Below are 19,619 nucleotides of genomic sequence, written 5' to 3' on the forward strand. Positions count from 1 at the left end.
TTTTAATACTAGCTTCAGTTATAAAACAATCTTACCTCCTTTAGAAGAGAGCATGCCAGCATCAAAATATCTTTTAAAGACGTGTCACGGAATGAGGTAGCTATTTTACGATGTTTCGCTGAAGGTCTTGAATAATCAACCTAAAAAAAATAAGGCCACAAGAATAAACAAGTCTTTTTTCTTCCTTAAGACTAGTGAAGGGGCATTTCTGGCACAAGTCATTAGTCACAACAGATGAAGACTATGGTCAGGTACGAAGTCCAGGCCTCCTGGTTTCTCTTACCAATACCAATACCCACTGACTCTGTGCTTTCCTATTCATTGTTGTTCTTATTCTATTTTTTCCTATATTACCTATTATTTCTGGTTTGTCGTATGCCCTGCCCATGATGCTGGTCTACTAGGTCTATAGCAACACCAAGAACAAGCGGAAGCAAGTGATGAGATATTCAGCAGCTGCTCTGCAAAACATCACCTATGGATCTCATGTGAAATTGCTCCTGCACTGTGAAGTTCTGTAAGAGAGGGAGAGCTGGTCTGCACTTTGACTGTTCCTGTTTTAGTGTTGTATCAAGTCAGGTCACCAAATCATTTTCCTTTGCTTTAATTTTGGTGTTTTTCCTTTTCTCTAATCAATACACTCCATTTCTAGCTTGAGCCCTACCCTCCATACCAAACCATGAACACCAGAATCAAAATTCACTCTCCAGGATCATTCTTCTTTGAACTTTATGTACAAAAACACAAAGAACAAGCTGCTGAGACTGGTAATGAGATAAAGGGTATGTCTACACTGCAATTGGAGGCGTGATTGCAGCCCTGGTAGGCATACCTATGCTAACTTTAATCTAGTTTGCACAGCGAAAAAACAGTAAAGACATGGCAGCGTGTATGATATGGGCTAGCAACATATGTACCCAGGGTTCTGAGTGGGCTTGTACAGCTGAAGCTTGTGTCGCTGTGCCTTCACTGCTATATATATTTGTGGCAATGTTTTCCCCTTTTCCACCCTACTTTTGATGGGCAACCTACTTTTAGGTCACATCCACCCATTGAAAAGTCTGGGTCCCCTAAACACCTGGGATTTTAAAACAAAAGAATCCTCCATGTCTAAGTCCTGTTTTTTAATTGCACTTCTATAGTGTGCAGGGGGACTCTGACACACTGCTTTAGCAGCGTTACATTCATCTCGTACAAAAGGGAAAAAACTATACATACTTACCAAGTTCATTTCCTGAGTCAGTTCTGAAAGGATCATCACTCCTATGATATAATGGTCCACAGTCGCCTACAGAACAAAACAGATAAATTCCCTAATCTATACATCTAAAATGTAACACTTGACATTTCTAATATTAGCAGAAACAGGTTAGGTGAACCTAAATTTTTAGGCTGAGATTTTTAAAGTTGTCTACAAGATTTACATGTCCAATTCTCATTAAACTAGTATGAATTGCAAGTCCAAATCCCCGAGGTGGCTCTCAAAATCTCACCATAAAACATTAAAACTTAAGGATATTATTATATTATATATCTTCAGTTTAGAAATATATATTCTGAATATCTACATTAGAGGAACACCACTATTAAACACTTCTCTAAGGTTAATTCAATCCTTTATCCTTCCAAGGATAGCTATACTGAGTCCCACATAGTTTAGATGAGAGTTTAAAAAAAGTGTCCTGGGTGGATTAAAGATCAGATGGTACTTTTCAGAAGAGTACAGATTTGCACTGAGGTCTGGTCAAACATTCCCTATTACACTGAAAAGCAACATGCTGGTTTTGGCCTGACTGACATACCCCATCCTGCAGGTGTCTGCATCTTAGCAGTGAAGTGATTCTTCTATACATTAAGTACCATTCAATGGGAGCCACACAGGAGCATATCAGAGGATGTGACCCACAATTGAACAACTCTTTGGAATGCTTTGAGATGAAAGGCATTCTATAAAAGTGTAAGATAGTGTGAAATTACTACTAAACAAACATCTCTTTAGCAAATTATTCATAGGAATGAGGAATGATTTAGTATTACTTTGCACTTGAATAAGAACACAATAGAACCTGGCACTTGTGATCAACTGGATTACCCAAGCTGATAGTCCCAAGATTTATACATCTAGGGTATGTTGACAGTGTTTTCTCAGAAAAGGGTCCTTGACTCTGGAATTAATTTCCTTCCCTTTTGCCCGACAGACCCAAGTTTTGTCAATCTTCTCAGCACACTGCAAGGCCCACATATATGTTCGGCTTTTTCTGATGGGACCAGAGTAGGAAGAGCCTCTTTTGGAAAGTGGGTATCGGAAGTGCACAGAAGCAAGGTTCTTTCAGGGTCACTGTTGTAATTTTGTCTGTTTAAACATGCATTGCTCATGTGGTTCTCTTGATATTGGTCAAGTGGCACTCTACAGGTTTGGTTTTGCTTTTTGTTCAAACTAACAAAATGGGTACTACAAACAGAAAAAGTAAAAGTGTTCCACAATCACAGAACAGATTACTAAGGGTACTTATTTAAACAGATCTTGAATAGTAACTTAAACACCTTAATGTCTTTCATATCAGAACATCAAAGCAGGTTGCAAATATTCATTACATCACACAAGCCCCCTCAGTAGGGTGACCAGACAGCAAGTGTGAAAAATCGGGACAAGGGGTGGGGGGTAATAGGACTCTATATAAGACAAAGCCCCAAATATCGGGACTGTCCCTATAAAATCGGGACTTCTGGTCACCCCACCCCTCAATGATAAGAAAATACTAATCACATTTTACAGATGGGAAAAACTAAAGCATAGACTTGTGCAAGATGGTAGAGAGAGTTAGTGGAAGACCTGAGAATAGAACACAGGAGTCCTGACTCCTAATCACCTTCTCTGCACAGTAAATTACATTCTAATTCAAACTGGATCAAATTCACATATGATTACTAAGCTGCACATAGCTAAGACCGCTATTCATTAATTATCAACATATACTATTATTGCTTAGATTTTTTTCCATTTCAATAGTAAATTCAGTTCACTAGTAGATTTATAGCTTTATTTTCTCCTCTACAGGAATTTTTAATTTAATGAAAGAAATCTCTTAAGTAGCAAAGTTTTGTATTTAAGCCTCCATTATTAGTGAACTACCCAATGCAGAGTCACACTGCAATCATTTATAAAATAACTGCAAAAGGCTACAGTATACAACTCAAGAATTTGTTTTTAATAAATATTACAGCCCATCTTTTATTGTCATTCCCAATTTAGCTCAAAACATTCCATTTACATATTATAATCAAATTATTTTGAAAAAGAGAAACAAATGAAGCATAAATCTGACACTCAATGGCAGAGAACACGACTGAAACTGTTCCACCCATTATTTTCCTTGCTTAGTAGCCAGGAGCACCACCACAGACAGCGTCCTGGACCAACAATACATATTACCATCCCTTAAGGAAATAAATGCAGAAATATCTAGACAAATCCACTACGGATATTTCACTGAAATAAGTTCTGGAAAGAAAATAACCCCTCCGCCCCATTCCATGTATGCATTTTGATACTAATTTTCTTACACTCTGAGTTTTAATGTTATTCCTAATCTAGGGATTATGGATGTGTTTAGATACCGGCAGAAAAAACACAAGAATATATCTGTGCCACTGACCAAGCAGCACCAATAAAACTCTCCACACTAGAGTTTAAAGATCACTGGCCACAATCTTATTGAACTGTTTAACTTCAAACCTTAGAAGGAATTAACCAAAACAGTTGAGTCCTTACTCTGCAACGTTCCAATACGCCACCCGACCAATACAAAGTATTACCTGTCTTTAGTTCCTTATTTTCAAAGCTCCACCTAAGCCTCTGAGATAAGAGGCAATGACATTTGTAATCCTCCTGCAGGTTCCTCTGTACTGCTCATAAGGACTCCCATTTAGGGCATCACAACAACCCACATTCACCCTGATTATTTGCTACTGCTTCTGGCAATGTCTGCCAGGCGACCTTTGCAGATCATTGTTTTTCAGAGTCAGGAAAGAATTTGCTCATGTAGCAGAGTGGGGGGTTTCACCTTTCCCTGAGAACTATGAAAGTTTCACCTGACAGGTTTTCATGCTGGTCCCTGCCTGGCCCTACCTACCCTAACTGCCCTAGGGCATACTGGGTCCAATCAGATGACTTGTGCTAGGAGCAACTAAGCCAAGGCCCCAAATGCTGGAGGGGGAGGTGAGTGACCCTCCCTTATTATGACCTAGTGCAGTGGTTCCCAAACTTGTTCCGCCACTTGTGCAGGGAAAGCCCCTGGTGGGCCGGGCCGGTTTGTTTACCTGCCGCGTCCGTGGGTTCAGCCGATCGCGGCTCCCAATGGCCGCAGTTCGCTGCTCCAGGCCAATGGGAGCTGCTGGAAGCAGCAGACAGTACGTCCCTCGGCCCGCACCGCTTCCAGCAGCTTCCATTGGCCTGGAGCAGCGAACCGCGGCCACTGGGAGCCGCGATCGGCCGAACCTGCAGACGCGGCAGGTAAACAAACCGGCCCGGCCTGCCAGGGGCTTGGCCTGCCAGGGGCTTTCCCTGCACAAGCGGCGGAACAAGTTTGGGAACCACTGACTTAGTGTGTTTAAACCCAAGTCACAAGACAAGGAAAGCCCACAACGCCAACCCCACAACAGTGAGTCACCTACCCACTTCCATTGTCTAAGTGGCAGAGCCCTTACAAATTGTGACTCCACACCCACTGAGACAGAGTACACATTCTAACTCACTCTTTTTTTTTTTTTTAAGCAATCAGCTCTGCTTTTTTGGGTCATGCAGGAAAAAAATGTTAATGTGACCATGAGAAAGGAGGAATGCTGACCATGTCATTATCAAAACCACTTTATGTGTGTACAAAATAACAGATAATCTGTGCAGTACCGTAAAAATCTTTACACATGCCTTTGTAAGTAGTTACAGTTAGGGTGGTATCTCTCCGTATTCCCATTAATAAGCAACATGAGTATGGCAGACATGTTATCACAAAGGCAGCACTGTAAAGATTTTAATGGCATCCACTGTATCAAATATATAAACTTTTTTCTTTTTGATCCATTATCCAGGACCAGTGTTTAGAAAAGTGTACTGGTCCTGAAAAATTTTTGTACTGGTCGTACAACTGAACACTATTTGCACAATTGTAGCAGCCAATATTGCAATAATCACTACAGTCAGAGTTAATGCTTTATTCCATTTGAAGGATGATATTCCCACCTTACAGATAGTACAGTACTCATGTCTTCATGTTTTTGAGATCATAGCTGCTAAAACCCTATTAGAATTCAAGTGGGAAAAATAAAGATGGTAATCAGAATGGCACGACTTTAAAGTCTGCTAACTCATAATCTGCCAAGGTGAGAAACAAGTGTTTTATACCTTTGGAAAAAATGGGGAATGAAATAAAGCATTTATTTCTAGCCCTGGCAGTTTGCTAAAAACTAAACCTTAAACCTGTAGCAGGCCTGCTCCGGTCCTTCAACCTAAGTAATTTTTTTGGCACTGGTCCCTGCCTTTCTAATCTGTATATAAATACCCTTTGGGTCACTCAGCAAGCTATTCATTAAGTGAGAAGAGAGCTGAATTTAATGCAAGACTATGTAATTTTAATTAGCAGCATGATTGGATAATTTTTCTTACCTGTAAAAATTTTTTTACATCAGCAATAATGTCTCTGAAGATGAGCTGATCTTTTTGAACCTCAAACCATCCTAATTTTGTAATCTTAGCGATGACCTGAACAAGAGCCTGGATGACAAAAGGAGCCAGTTTGGGTTGAGAGGCTACGTAGTTCAGAATATAATTCCCTGTAAAGAAACATGCTTAGTCAACATCACAATTCTTTTTAAAAACACACTTGAGCCATTATAATAGAAATGTGGGAATCTAGGTCATGTGATGTCATCAGTTTTTTTTATGCTTAGTATAAAGACACTAATTTCAAAAAATTAAGTCATGGAAAATATTAACTACATTGGAGCTATTTGCACCAAAGTATGTATGTAATTATCATTCTAACATACATTTGACAATAGTTTGTGAATACCAAGGATGCTGACTAGTTAACCAATGTAATCATTCATTCTGTCCCACCTACTGGGCATTAATTACTCTGCCTCAAATGCAACAGCAGCCTTCAGACCTCATTTATGAAATACAAGAAATTAACAAGTGTTCTCAGGCATGCGCCTGTACAGGCTGCTTTCAGTTCTGTCTAGGCATATTTCCTAAGGCAGAAAACTTTTCACCTTTGCTTCTCTCAAATAAGAGAACAGTTTCCTGGGGAGTGGAAGGGAAGGACGTTTCTGTTTTATACACTTGCAGGATGATTTATCATATACAAAAGTTCATTTGTTCCCGAGGAGAAAAACAACATGTAGGCTGAATTTAGTCATCAAGAAAGGTGGATTCACAACCCTGTAGATTCAATCCTCTCTCCACAGAACAGGTACAACACTAGCCGAAGCATTGCAGACTTCCATATATTTCCTCAGTAGGGGGCCTCAATACTGCTCTGGAGAGCTTTCTTCTATGTACATTCAATCCTAGGCCTCTCTGATGAGACATTTTTCTACAAGATTAAGACCTCTTACAAAATACCTAAAACCTGTTTGAAACATTTTAGAATGTTTCTGTGTTCTCCTCATCCCTGATCTAAACAACATTTGACACTACTGAAAATTCCAATCTATATTAGATGTTTCTCATGCAAAATGATTAATTATTCAAAGCTCAGTCCTGCTAAGATTTACACGCTTGCTTAATTAGTAGCCCCAATGAAGTTAATGTCACGCCCTTAAAATCAAACACATGTGTAAGTTTGTGCAGGGTCCTGAGTCTGGAAGTGAACTCTGCCCTGACTTGCTTATCAGAACTGCCAAGAGCTATTCAGAAGGGGAAAAAATGGAGTAACATGTAAATGTAAGAGATTAGTGGGTGTACTAATAATACCTGGGAATTTTCATGTTTCCAAACATTCACTAACCTTCACTACACCTTGTGCGGTAGGTAAGGATGGCAACTATTATTATATTCATTTTACAGATGGGAAACTGGGTGCCTCCTAAAATTCTCCTATATGCAGGGTAACACAGCCACTGCTACACTCCTGATAGGGTGCAATGTATGTTTGCATCCACAATCAGCGAGTTCATCAAATAAGGAGCTGGTAAGAGCAGGAAATGAGTTCCATCATGTCAGGCCCCTGTACAAGAGTAAGGGACAGCAAGAAAGGGCACTGGTCTCTCTCTCTTTTACACCCAGGTTCTCTCCCTTTTGTCCAATAAAGCACAGAAAGGACTTAACTTGGTTTCCAGGTCCAGCAGGAGCTTACAACTCTGGCAACTAGAAAATCTAGCTATTTTTGGCTTTGAAAGTGAGAAAATTTGATATGGAAGTTAACAGAAGAGAATAAATGCAGAACCTGACAGTGTCAGGTTTAGAGTCATTCTCTGACTACAACTGCACTTTAAAAAAATAGTTACACATAAACGGACAGAAGTAGGGCAAAATGGAACGTTCACGGAATCAGTACTATGGTGATATGAATGTTTAGAATATATAGATTCAATTTTTTGCTGTTATTTTAACAGAAATAATGCAAGTTACTTACTGATGTCAATTCTTTGTTCGATGGGTAAAGGAGTTGTTCTGCTTACAAGTTTGGAAAGGCATGTTGCTGCTAGAAGCTGAGCATAGGATGTCTATAGAAACAAATACCATACCATTTTATTAAAAATTATTATTATGCCAAAAGAAAGCAGAACGAGCAGGTAGGATTACAGTTGGTCAGACAATGATTTGGCTATATACTTGATATACTAAAAATTAAACATAAATACATAAAAACAAATACAGCATAGTCATTTTAAAAATCACTAAAAATTCCAAGATATAGGAGATGAGAAGACCTTTCCATTCCCCGCCTCCAGCAACCTTCAAAAAAATGTAGCCTTGTGATTGGAACTACTTTTCTAACAACACTTTCCCATTCTTATTACTGGGCTGAGTTTTTTAAATCTTTCAAATCTTTGGTTTTAAATCATTTGATGTTTTATAACTAAGGGATGAATTTGTCACATCCTAGATTTAGTCACCTGGATTCAAAGATCTGAAGTCTTGATTTGCTTTTGTTTGTTTAAAACTCATGACTTTAGCATTTGAGTTTTTTGTGCATGATGATCAAAATAAGCTTCATTACAGCCTTCGAGGCTGAAAAGTAAACTAAGTTCTTCATCTGAGAACACAAGAGATGTGATCCGCAACACCTCTGGCAATGGATCAGACCAGACAGCTCTCTATGAAAACTGCAATTGGCCTTGGAATCAAACTTCTTAAAGATATTCTTTAATTCAACAAATTGAGTTGGGGGTTTCAAAGATAACTCTGGCAAAAATCAACATTCAAAACTGTTATTACAACACTTACACTCTGTCATTTTCTCAAGGGTATTGCTTCACAACTGCATAAACACAAAAAGGCAACATTCACGCCTAACAAAATGCTAGTCCTTCAAATATTAGCCCACTTCCATTGTGTCACTCAATTATACCAATCCCCTCTAGCACACTCACTTTCAATTCAACAATACTATCATCCTAAATGCACACATGAAAGAACTGAAGATCACACTGCAATGCACAATTTTAACATCAACCTTCCAGCACTACAATACTTAATAGTTTAATCACAAACATCATTTTAAAACTGCATTCTTAGAACTTCCATACCATACAGTAGCCAAAACAAAAAACAAAAAAACACACGGCCAGATTATCAGCTGTTTACACAAAAGTGTTGTGGGAAAAGCATGGCTCTAACCCACCTTTTTACTCCCTTGATCTTGGGCCTGTTGGAAGCCAAAACAGCCGTAGGGCTGCTTTAAGGTTCCAGTGGCCTCACATGAAGCACTGCACCAGCCCCGGATCAGAAAGCGCAATCTGCACCTGCCTACCTCCACCTCTGGCATGCTCCCTTTCTAGCCCTCCCACCCCTTGTGCACTACCTCTGTTGGGTAAGTCCCCAGCTGTCCCTCCAGTGCAGCTTTACACTTTCCTTGTACTGCTGAGTTGGGGTTCAGAATCTGGCCAACAAAATTAATTACGTACTTGAATTTTTACCCTTTCAAACCACTGTTGCCTGATCTGTGGATTGTGTATTAATTATATTGATTACTTAGGAATTTCCAGTTAACACTCTGAGGTTTGACAGATTCTTGTCTCAAGATCAACCTCAGTTTTATCAAAATTACTGGTCAGTTGGGAACCCCAGTGTGCATGGTTACAACACTCACACTTCTATATTTGTAATAGTTTAATAATACAGTTAGCAAAGTCACCAATACTCTAACCCAGCAAGGTAGACAGAAATAATAAAGAATGTACATTTGAACACCCATATACTCACACCATCCCTTGCAGAACAACCTGAAATATTAGCCATTATCTTCCTCATCACTATCACCAGTGGCCATCATCCTGGCATCTCTCAAGAGCTACATACATCTCTCTCTTCCCAAGCATACAGGCTTTTCTAATATGTTACGCTGACGCCACTGTGCCTAACGCATATTCAGTAGGGATTTCTCCCCTTTTTCTTATTTGTGTTTCCTTACCCTACTAATGTTGGGGTGCCCTTATCCTAGAGGTTAGTATATTAATAATTGCAACTTATTACCATATACGCCAATTTGTTGTCAAGGCAAATTCGTAGTTAAGTATTTGCCAACGATTCTATACTAATATCCAAGCCTAGTATCAGTTTAATATTCCTGCAGTTGCCTAATGTTATGTACAAACTTCCCTCTTAAACACTCTATTCCCAGTTCCCCAAACCTTAGGGGTGACCAATGGGCCATTTGTCTGTGCCAAAGTTCATAGGCCTCAAACCTTATGCTAACTGCTTAAGCCAGCGGTCGGCAACCTTTCAGAAGTGGTGTGCCGAGTCTTCATTTATTCACTCTACTTTAAGGTTTCACGTGCCAGTAATACATTTTAATGTTTTTAGAAGATCTCTTTCTATAAGTCTATAATATATAACTAAACTATTGTTGTATGTAAAGTAAATAAGGTTTTTAAAATGTTTAAGAAGCTTCATTTAAAATTAAATTAAAATGCAGAGCCCACTGGGCCAGTGGCCAGGACCCGGGCAGTGTGAGTGCCACTAAAAATCAGCTCGCGTGCCATAGGTTGCCTACCCCTGGCTTAAGCCAATGTCTTACAGCAGTGGTTCTCAACCAGGGGTATGCGTATGCAGAGGTCTTCCAAGTGGTACATCAACTCATCTAGATACTTGCCTAGTTTTACAACAGGCTATATAAAAAGCACTAGCAAAGTCAGTACAAACTAAAATTTCAGCCCCAGAGCAGCGGAAGGGCGGGCGATGTGGCCGCAGCTCCCCCACCCCAGAGCAGTGGGAGGGAGCCCCCCCCCAGTCCCAGAATAGCGGGAGGGCAGGCAATGCAGCCCCAGCCTGCCTAGCCCCGGAGCATGAGGAGGGCCGGAGCTGGGGCCACCCCACAGGGAGATTGGAGCGGCCGCGCCAAGTGGAAGCTGGGGATAGAGCGTGGGTGGGGCCATGCCTGGCAATTTGGGGAGGTATAGCCTCCCCCAGCCTATGGTATCCACCACCCATGCTTGGGGTACGTCAGACAAATGAGACTCTTAAAAGGGGTACAGTAGTCTGGAAATGTTGAGAGCCACTGTCTTACAGGATACAGGACTGGAGGCTTCCTTGTGTTACTGCTAAGTAAAATAAATGCTAAAGCTAGCTCTATGGGCTGGGCTACACCACACACTTCCACTAGGGATATACACTATGATTTTTAATAATCTCAGATCAATTAAGCAAGCCACATTACATCTGAAAAATATTTGTGTGGTTTAGTACAGACAGACATTGTTTTATATGCATATGTACATAATGTAAATAAAACAACAGATTAGAGTTAAGAAATTTACTTGCTATAAATTTTCAAAAACAAGTTAGATGTGCCATTTTAAAATGATTGTAACAAACTAATTAACAGATTTACTTGAAAATTCTCAGAAAATTCATTACTGAGGAAGAAGTGCTATAGTTGGATACATTATATTCTTTATGCATGTAAGAGATTTAAATCCTGGTTCAAGTGTAAGCCTCAGCAAACTATAATCTTACCTATGGAACCACTACCCTGCTTCCACAATAACACAAATGGAAACTACACCTTAACAACAAAGGTGTTGAACACCATTTTGACATCGGTTGATGGAAAAAACGTATTAGATCATGGAAGCCATTCACCTACCCTAAGAGAAAATGTACCACATATTAAATCAGTCTTACACATAATCTCAAGACAATCATACACACACAGAACAAGGAAATTTACTAGAATTCTGAATTTTCTGTATCTTTATTACAACAATTCTGTAGCTCAACTGTATTGTTACATTTGTTCACATTATGACCCCAATCCTGGAAAGACTTATGCACACACTTACAATTAAATACGTGTGTAAATCTTTGCAAGACCAGGTCCTATATTTGTTTCACTTGATACTATTATGGAATTCTAATTATTGTAATGCAATTACTATGCACAGAAAATTGAAGAGAACAATATTTATGCTTGTATTTCTCACATCCTGAACAACAGAGTCTTACTGAAGACAAAGAATAATTGAGTCTTTTCTAACAATAATATTTTGCACCTTTTATCCAAGGATTTCAAAGCACTTTACAAAGCTGAGTAAACATTTATATAACAATTTATAGAGAGGATAATTAAAGCAGAGAGAAGATAACTGACTTGCTAAAGGTCAAAGAAAGTCAGTAGCAGACCTGGAAATGGAAAGTAATAGGTGTCCTGACTCCAACACTCGATTCACCAGACCGTTGTTCAATGAACGAGACCACAGCTGCAACCTCATATGAATGGGACTCCTCAAATAAGTAATCCTTACTCAGGAGTATGGATTACGGGATCAGGCCAACGTGCTATACTAACTTCGAATATTTTCATTTTCCCCCCACTGAGAATGCATTTTGCAACATCTATTGCAATAACTTAACTGTATCATAATGATAAACAGAATTAATAACTCCTTACGCATCCATTAACATAATAGATTTGTCAGGTTCTTCCAAGGCATTACCAACTATGTCAATGATTTCCAGATAATGGACATGTCTTAGGCACATCATCTGAAATCATAATGGTTCCAAAACACAGTAATGATTATGAAGAACTGATGGTTTAACTCAGGGCTGGTTCCCCCACCACCTTTTAAATCTGACAAAATATCTGTATATAAAATATCAGTACAAAAAACACATAATACTCTAAAAATCAGAGGGGTAGCCGTGTTAGTCTGTATCCACAAAAACAACGAGGAGTCCGGTGACACCTTAAAGACTAACAAATTTATTTGGGCATAAGCTTTCTTTGGTAAAAAACCCCACTTCTCCTTGCATCTGAAGAAGTGGTTTTTTTACCCACGAAAGCTTATGCCCAAATAAATCTGTTAGTCTTTAAGGTGCCACCGGACTCCTCGTACTCTAAAAAGAAAACTGAAATAATGCTAAGAGATTGGTTTAAACTAAGACAACAAGAAAACATAGTTTAAGGCTTTTCACCCCATAATTACCCTGTCCCATTGTAACTTGGAGGAGCAAGAGCATAGGGACTTAGCTGTAAAAGTGTTGGAGCAAATCATGTTGAGGAGCAATACTAAGCAATGGGTGGCATAAAGCCCCTTAAAGTGTGAGGTTCCTACCTTTTGCAAGTATTAGACCAACATTTAACATTTACATCTATTTTCCCCCATAGTTAGGTTTTCCCCCTGTTTCTGGCCATCTATTTTCTAATGCTAGGTACGGTCAGTCCCACAAAGCCCACCCTCTAATACCAATTTATGTGTGTAGATAGATTTGCTGGAATTTTATTTATGAAGGAAAAACTCAATTTGTTATAAGAGATGAGCATCTCACATGTATTGCGTTTACACTGATATTACCTGGACCTCCAATGTGGGTCTCATGATAAATGCATGTTTACATTGTCAGACTTTACACTTCTCCCAGGTACTTACTGTTCCTTGTTCTAGTAAAAGTTGACACTGGCTGAGACATTCAGGGCTGTCAATAAGCTCCAAGAGCACCTTCTCTGCTTGCATCCGCTGTGCTAGATCAGTCCCCTCATAGAGCTGGTTACATAGTACTTCTAGCTCTGCCAAACTCTGTTAAGAAAGAACAATACTGAAACCTCCAAATACGCCTTTCACCTGCGGAAGCCTTCCTTAAGATTCACAGTACTGGCTATTTACAGACATCTACATATATCCAGTACAGTAGCATGAAATGCTACCTATGCTCAGCTTTCCAGAAAAGTGCAATCAAACCCCTGTAGCTTCTTTCCCTCCCAATTCCCACTGCAGTAAGAGTAGCACAGAACTCCAGTAAAATATATGTGGAAGAGAGACAAACAGATGTTATATTCCTCAGTACTAAAACGGAAGACATTATACCAGTGATTAAAATTAAGTGACAGAACACAATTCTTTTATCATGGACTACTCCTAAGTTGAAATTTAGTACAGGAACAACAGGTCTGGTAAAGTTAATAAAAAGGATCAAAATTTAACATGTATTTTAAAAAAAGTTTGCTCTCTAACATTAGCTGTAAGTTCCAAACATTGCAAAGGTAAGCTTTAAATCAACAGTTGACTTACTGAGCATATCTGATAATAGCACGAAAATGTTGTAACCTATTGACTGAAGAATCAATATTTGAAAGCACAATGAAGAAAGTACTAAATGCTAAAAGCAGCTATAACATGAGGTATTTTTTAGAGAGAGATAATGCAACACAGGAGGAAAAGAGAAAGAATGAACAAGACACTGTTTAAGAGGAAGCCAAATGAAGACTGAAGACCAGAGAGAAATCTATGTAAGACCAATAGAAAGTCACGGAGTCTATCCATATGCTTTATGTTAAGCATGGGCCTAAGTCTTTGCAAGACTGAGGCGCAAGTCTACAAAAAGTCCATCTGTCATTTCATACTTAACACTTGTTTTAGAACAAAGTGGGGTCAGTACAGTTAGCAATTACTTTGAGTCACTATTCTAATGAGAAATTAAAATACTTTCTCCCCCCCCCCCGCCCCCATTATCACGAAAAGGGTGAACAAGTGCCTCCGCTGGTAGGTTTTAGTGACTAAAACAGATATTTTTCAGGCTGAGATTTTCAAAGCTGTCTAAGGGGACATCTACACTGCAAATGAAGGTGTGAGTGTAGCACAGGTAAGCATATCCACCCTACCTTTAACCTTACTAGCTCAGGTAACAATAGTAGTGAAGACGTGGCGGCACAGGGTTCAAAGTGGGCTGGCTGTCCCAATACAAGCCTGCAGGGGACCTGGATATGTACTCGGTTGTTGGCCCATGGGTATGCCTACCCATGCTACAATCACACCTTCATTTTCTGGGTAAATTTACCGTAAAGAGATTTGGACTACCAGCTCCCATCGATGGGAACTGGACATCCAGATCTCTTAAGTGGCTTTGAAACTATCAGACACACTGAGCAAACTGAATGTGTTGCCCCCAGCCCAAATACCTGCACCCTCTGCCCACCAAGCCCAACCACAGGGCCCCCCTTGCCCAGATACCCACACCCTCTCCCCCAGAGCCCAGACATACACACACCCGAGCCCAGCTGTGGCCCCCCTAGCCCAGACACCCACTCCCCTCCCCCCCAGAGCCCAGGGATCCAGAGGGAGAAACAGCCTGATGCTTGGTGCCAGTCTTGCATGGAGTTTCCTACGTGCCATCTCCTTCCTTCAGGGCACGCTGGGAACTACAGCTGCCAGGAACCCTCTAGCTCAATGGTTCTCAAAGCCGGTCCACCACTTGTTCAGGGAAAGCCCCTGGCGGTCCAGGCCGGTTTGTTTACCTGCCGCGTCCGCAGGTTCAGCCGATCGCGGCTCCCACTGGCCGCGGTTCGCCGCTCCAGGCCAATGGGGGCTGCGGGAAGGGCGGCCAGCACATCCCTCGGCCCGCGCCACTTTCCACAGCCATTGGCCTGGAGCGGCGAACCGCGGCCAGTGGGAGCTGCGATCGGCTGAACCTGCGGACACAGCAGGTCCCGGCCCACCAGGGGTTTTCCCTGAACAAGCGGCGGACCGGCTTTGAGAACCACTGCTCTAGCTCCCTCTCCCTCCCCCCGGCAGTGTCTTCTATGTGTGAGCTGGGCTCTGCAGGGTCCAGCAGCTCTTAGTGGCGGCAAGCAGCACCGCAACCCATTTCTGTGGGGGAAAGGAAATTCTGCGCGCAGGTTAATTTCTGCAAAATTCTGCATTGCACAGTGGCACAGAATTCCCCCAGGAGTACTAAGACAACACACATCTCATATCCCCCTAGTGATTCTCTTAAAGATTAGCATCTCCTGAAGATAAAACGTTTCCCTTTCAAGCAACTCACTCCTTGGGTCACATAAAAAGGGAAGATTTATTTATTCCTCTATAAATATAAACTAATGAATGAAAATAAGACCCTGAAAAAACAACAACATATGTACGCTAACTCCCAAACAAGACACTAACTTAAAGAAATTAAACTCTCTTCTGCCCAACACTCACTCACCAACAGTTGTTTATATTCACTTTACCCTCCAACAGTTATTGACACAATAGATCTTCAAACAAGATCCACACTTATGGATCTGCATCCCCTGAAATGCTCCATGGAATATTGGGTCACTTCTCTTCAATTTTCTTCCTTAGAGCTCATGCTGAGCTACAAGCTTCAGTCCAATCCCTCCCTTCAATTTTAGCAGTTTTTTTTCTTTCACGCACTGAACTCCCATTGCAGGATATCTCAACTCAAAAGCAAACAAAATAGCACCCTGGGGATTGGTCACAGCGACTCCTGAGGTCATGTCTGGAATGTTTCAGCACTTCAGAGTCCAGCTCTTTCACAGAAAGGTCATTTTAGTCTCTCCTACACTTTACATTGCAAACGAGACCTTACAGAAGTCCCTTCTCCACTAGAGAGGACTCAACACCCTTGTACAAAAATAAAAGGCAAGTACAAGAGCACTGAAGATGACCTTGAAATTAAGACCTGCATACTAATCTCTGCATGCTGAAGTTGCTCCTTTAATCATCAAATATTATTTGCCTGATATTAGCAGCCTCTAAACAATGGACTTGGAACTGCACAATGAATCATTTCCCCCCAGATATTCTGATATTGTCTCTCTAAGTATCAAACCCAGTACCATCCCACTGGAGGAAGTGGAAGCCGCTTCACTGCTACTATCTCCATTCTCCTAGAAACATGGCCTAAAAAATCTTCCTTAATAAACTTGGATTTCACTTTAGGCACCCTCCAATATAGGCAACAGTCACTGCCACTAAAAAGTTGGGGTGAGGATAAATCTGCAATCCTTTAAAAAAGAAGTGGTAGCAGAGGTGCTAAGGTCAACATTTTTGTTGAGTTAAAGTTTCACTGGCAAATAAAGACTGGCATTAACCCACCATCATTCGGACACTTAATACACGTTAATTACATAGTCCACTGTCTGAGTCTCCTCTGTCCCATTATTTCTGAATTATAACCTCCATCCATGCAACTCTGGGGAACAGCAGGAGATAAACCATAGATCATCTCTGATTCCTCCAAGATTTCTTTCTATAGTTATGTAAAAGTCAATGCGCGTGCAAAATTCTTGGGAATACATCTGCATGCACAGGTCAGTAGTCTGTACATCAGTTTCTCATCCAAACTAATGACAAGAATTGGAATTAAACATAATTATTATGATTTCCTGTGAAAGAATTTATGCACCCAGTAGCACTAAATAGAAAGATGAACAGAATATGTTGGAGAATCAACAAGGCTTTGGTAAAGGGAAATGATGACTATTAAAATTCTTTGAGACTGTCAACAAACGTGAACAAGGATGATCCAGTGGATATAGTATACTTAGACTTTCAGAAAGCCTTTAACAAGATTCCTTAACAATCGTTGATAAGCAAAGTAAGCAGTCATGGGCTAAGAGGGAAGGTCCTCTCAGTAACTGGTTAAAAGACAGGAAACAAAGGATACGAACAAATTGCCAGTTTTCATAGTGGGGAGAGGAAAATAGCGGGGTCCCTCAAGGATCTGTACTGGGACCAATGCTGTTCAACATATTCATAAATGATCTGGAAAAAGGGGTACACAGTAAGATGGAAAAATTTGCAGAGGATACAAAATTACTCAAGGTAGTTAAATACAAAACTGACTGAGAAGAGTTACAATAGAATCTCACGTGACTGAGCAGATGAAATTCAATGTTGATAAATGCAAAGTAATGCACATTGAAAAAAATAATCCTAACTATACATACAAAATGATGGGGTCTAAATTAGCTGTTACCACTCAAGAGAGAGATCTTGGAGTCATTGCGGATAGTTCTCTGAAAACATCTGCTCAACATGCAGCGGCAGTCAAAAAAGCTAACAGAATGTTAGGAACCATTAGGAAAGGGATATATAGGAAGACAAAAAATATAATGCCACTATATAAAGCCATGGTACGCCCACACCTTGAATACTATGCGCAGTTCTGGTCATCCCATCTCAAACAAGATATATTAGAACTGGAAAAAGTTCAGAGAAGGGCAACAAAAACAATTAGGGGTATGAAATAGCTTCCATACAAGGAGAGATTAAAAAGACTGGGACTATTCAGCATAGAAAAGAGACATCTAAGGGGGGCTATGGCAAAGGTCTAGAAAATCATTAATGGTGTGGAGAAAGCAAATAAGGAAGTGTTATTTACCCCTTCATGTAACACAAGAACCAGGCATCTCCCAGTGAAATTAACTGGCATCAGGTTTAAAACAAACATGAGGAAGTACTTCTTCACATAACGCACAGTCAACCTGTGCAACCCCTTGTCAGGGGATGTTGAGGGCCAACAGTATAACTGAGTTCAAAGAAGAACTGGATAAGTTCATGAAGGGTAGGTCCATCAATGGCTATTACCCAAGATGGTCAACCCATGCTCTGGGTGTCCCTAAGCCTCTGACAGCCAGAAACTGGGAGCGGATGACAGGAGGATGGATCAGTCGATAGCTACTCCATTCTGTTGCTTCCCTTCTGAAGCGGCTAGCATCAGCCACTGTCGGAAGACAGGATATTGGGCTAGATGGACCATTGGTCTGACCCAATATGGCCATTCTTATGTTCTTAATCAATGCAAGCAATCTGCTTTTAATGCAATTATTAAAAACAAACAAGTCATAATAACTAATCATATATTAGCTACCTTAGTGCTATTCATTCTGGATGATAAGGAGCTTTTTCTCATCAGTTTCAAATAGATCTTATGCTATCAGGATTAGAACAGTTCCTATCTTACATTTACATTCCCTGACTTTGATCTCCCAACAATAACATTACTATTCAGCCAAGTGTCTCCAAAATTAGCAATTTTACTAAAATCTTTAACTTAATTACAGTTAACAGTAGTGCTTCTCACCAAATGATGCACTGAGAAAAATTCAGTCTAGTTTTCTTTCAACATGGCCCATTGGGACTGCTTCAGATATAGGAGACAGTTAAGAGATTACTATATATACTCATCCATAAGCCCAATTTTTTTAGTAAAAAAAGGAAGCACCAGAGACGGGGGTTGGCTTATGAATGGCTATAGAGGAGGAGAGGTGGGACACAGCCCCTCCCCCCAACAGAGGGCACAAGGAGAGGCAGTACATCCAGAAGGGAAGAGGCGGGGCCAGAGTCTCTCCGCTTCTGGCCACGCTGCTCTCCCCCCCAGCCTCCAAAGCGGCTGTAGCTCCGGGGCTGGCAGGCTGCAGCTGTGCCGCTCGGCCCCGCCCCCCAGAGCAGGCTGTGGCCACGCCGCTGGAGCACACTGCGGCCACGCTGCCCGGCCCAGCCCGCTGGAACATGCTGCGGCCGCGCTGACCGGTCTGGCCCGCCGGAGCAGGCTGCAGCCGCGCTGCCCAGCCTGCCGGAGCAGCTCCAGCCAGGTCAGAGACATCTTCCCCTGGCCCTCCCCAGATAAGGTGGGAAGGGATGGGATGGGGAGAGTGTGGGGGTCCCGGGCTAGGGGTGGGGTCATGTGGGGGGTGGTCACAGGGGCTACTCCCCTGACTCCCAGCTTCTCCCCCCAAAATATTTCCCCACCAGTTGCTGTCCTGGCCCGTCAGGGTAAGCAGCTGGCGCGCCGGGACACTTTTGTTTACTTAGGTTTACCTCCGTGACTGCGGATGCTCGAGGTAAACAAACCATCTCAGCCCGCCAGCAGCTTATCCTGATGGCCCTGGAGCCAAAGTTTGCTGACCCCTGAATTATAGGGTCGGCTTATGAACGGGTTATAAAAATTTTCTATTTTTACTTATCTTGGGGGGGGATCGACTTATAAACGAACCGGCTTATGATCGACTATATACGGTATATTCCCTGGGAAAGCACACACTTTCAAGAGACATTCCTTTGCTAACCAGTAGCATGATCTTGCACAAAATAACACTCGTGATTCCTCACTTAAAAAAAATAAACCCTCAATTCAAGATGCAGACAACTAACTGTGCTTCCAAACAAAA

The 19,619-nt window shown here is 41.2% G+C and overlaps 1 protein-coding gene across 1 annotated transcript in view; it reads right to left on the minus strand.

The window, feature by feature from the left end:
- RANBP17 (RAN binding protein 17) overlaps positions 1–15,735 on the minus strand; it is a 258,082-nt gene extending 242,347 nt beyond the window's left edge. Inside the window, exons 1-6 of the mRNA XM_026660855.2 lie at positions 15,647–15,735; positions 13,096–13,242; positions 7,635–7,725; positions 5,663–5,829; positions 1,223–1,288; positions 36–140 (exon numbers count right to left, since the gene is read on the minus strand). Coding sequence (XP_026516640.1) covers positions 36–140; positions 1,223–1,288; positions 5,663–5,829; positions 7,635–7,725; positions 13,096–13,179 — 513 coding nt within the window. The 5' untranslated portion in view covers positions 13,180–13,242; positions 15,647–15,735. The remainder of the gene's footprint in view (positions 1–35; positions 141–1,222; positions 1,289–5,662; positions 5,830–7,634; positions 7,726–13,095; positions 13,243–15,646) is intronic.
- Between the last annotated feature and the right edge of the window lie 3,884 nt (positions 15,736–19,619).

Source organism: Terrapene carolina, unplaced genomic scaffold, assembly GCF_002925995.2.
Source record: "Terrapene carolina triunguis isolate 2854851 unplaced genomic scaffold, T_m_triunguis-2.0 Scaffold838, whole genome shotgun sequence".
NCBI classification, from domain to species: Eukaryota; Metazoa; Chordata; order Testudines; family Emydidae; genus Terrapene; species Terrapene triunguis.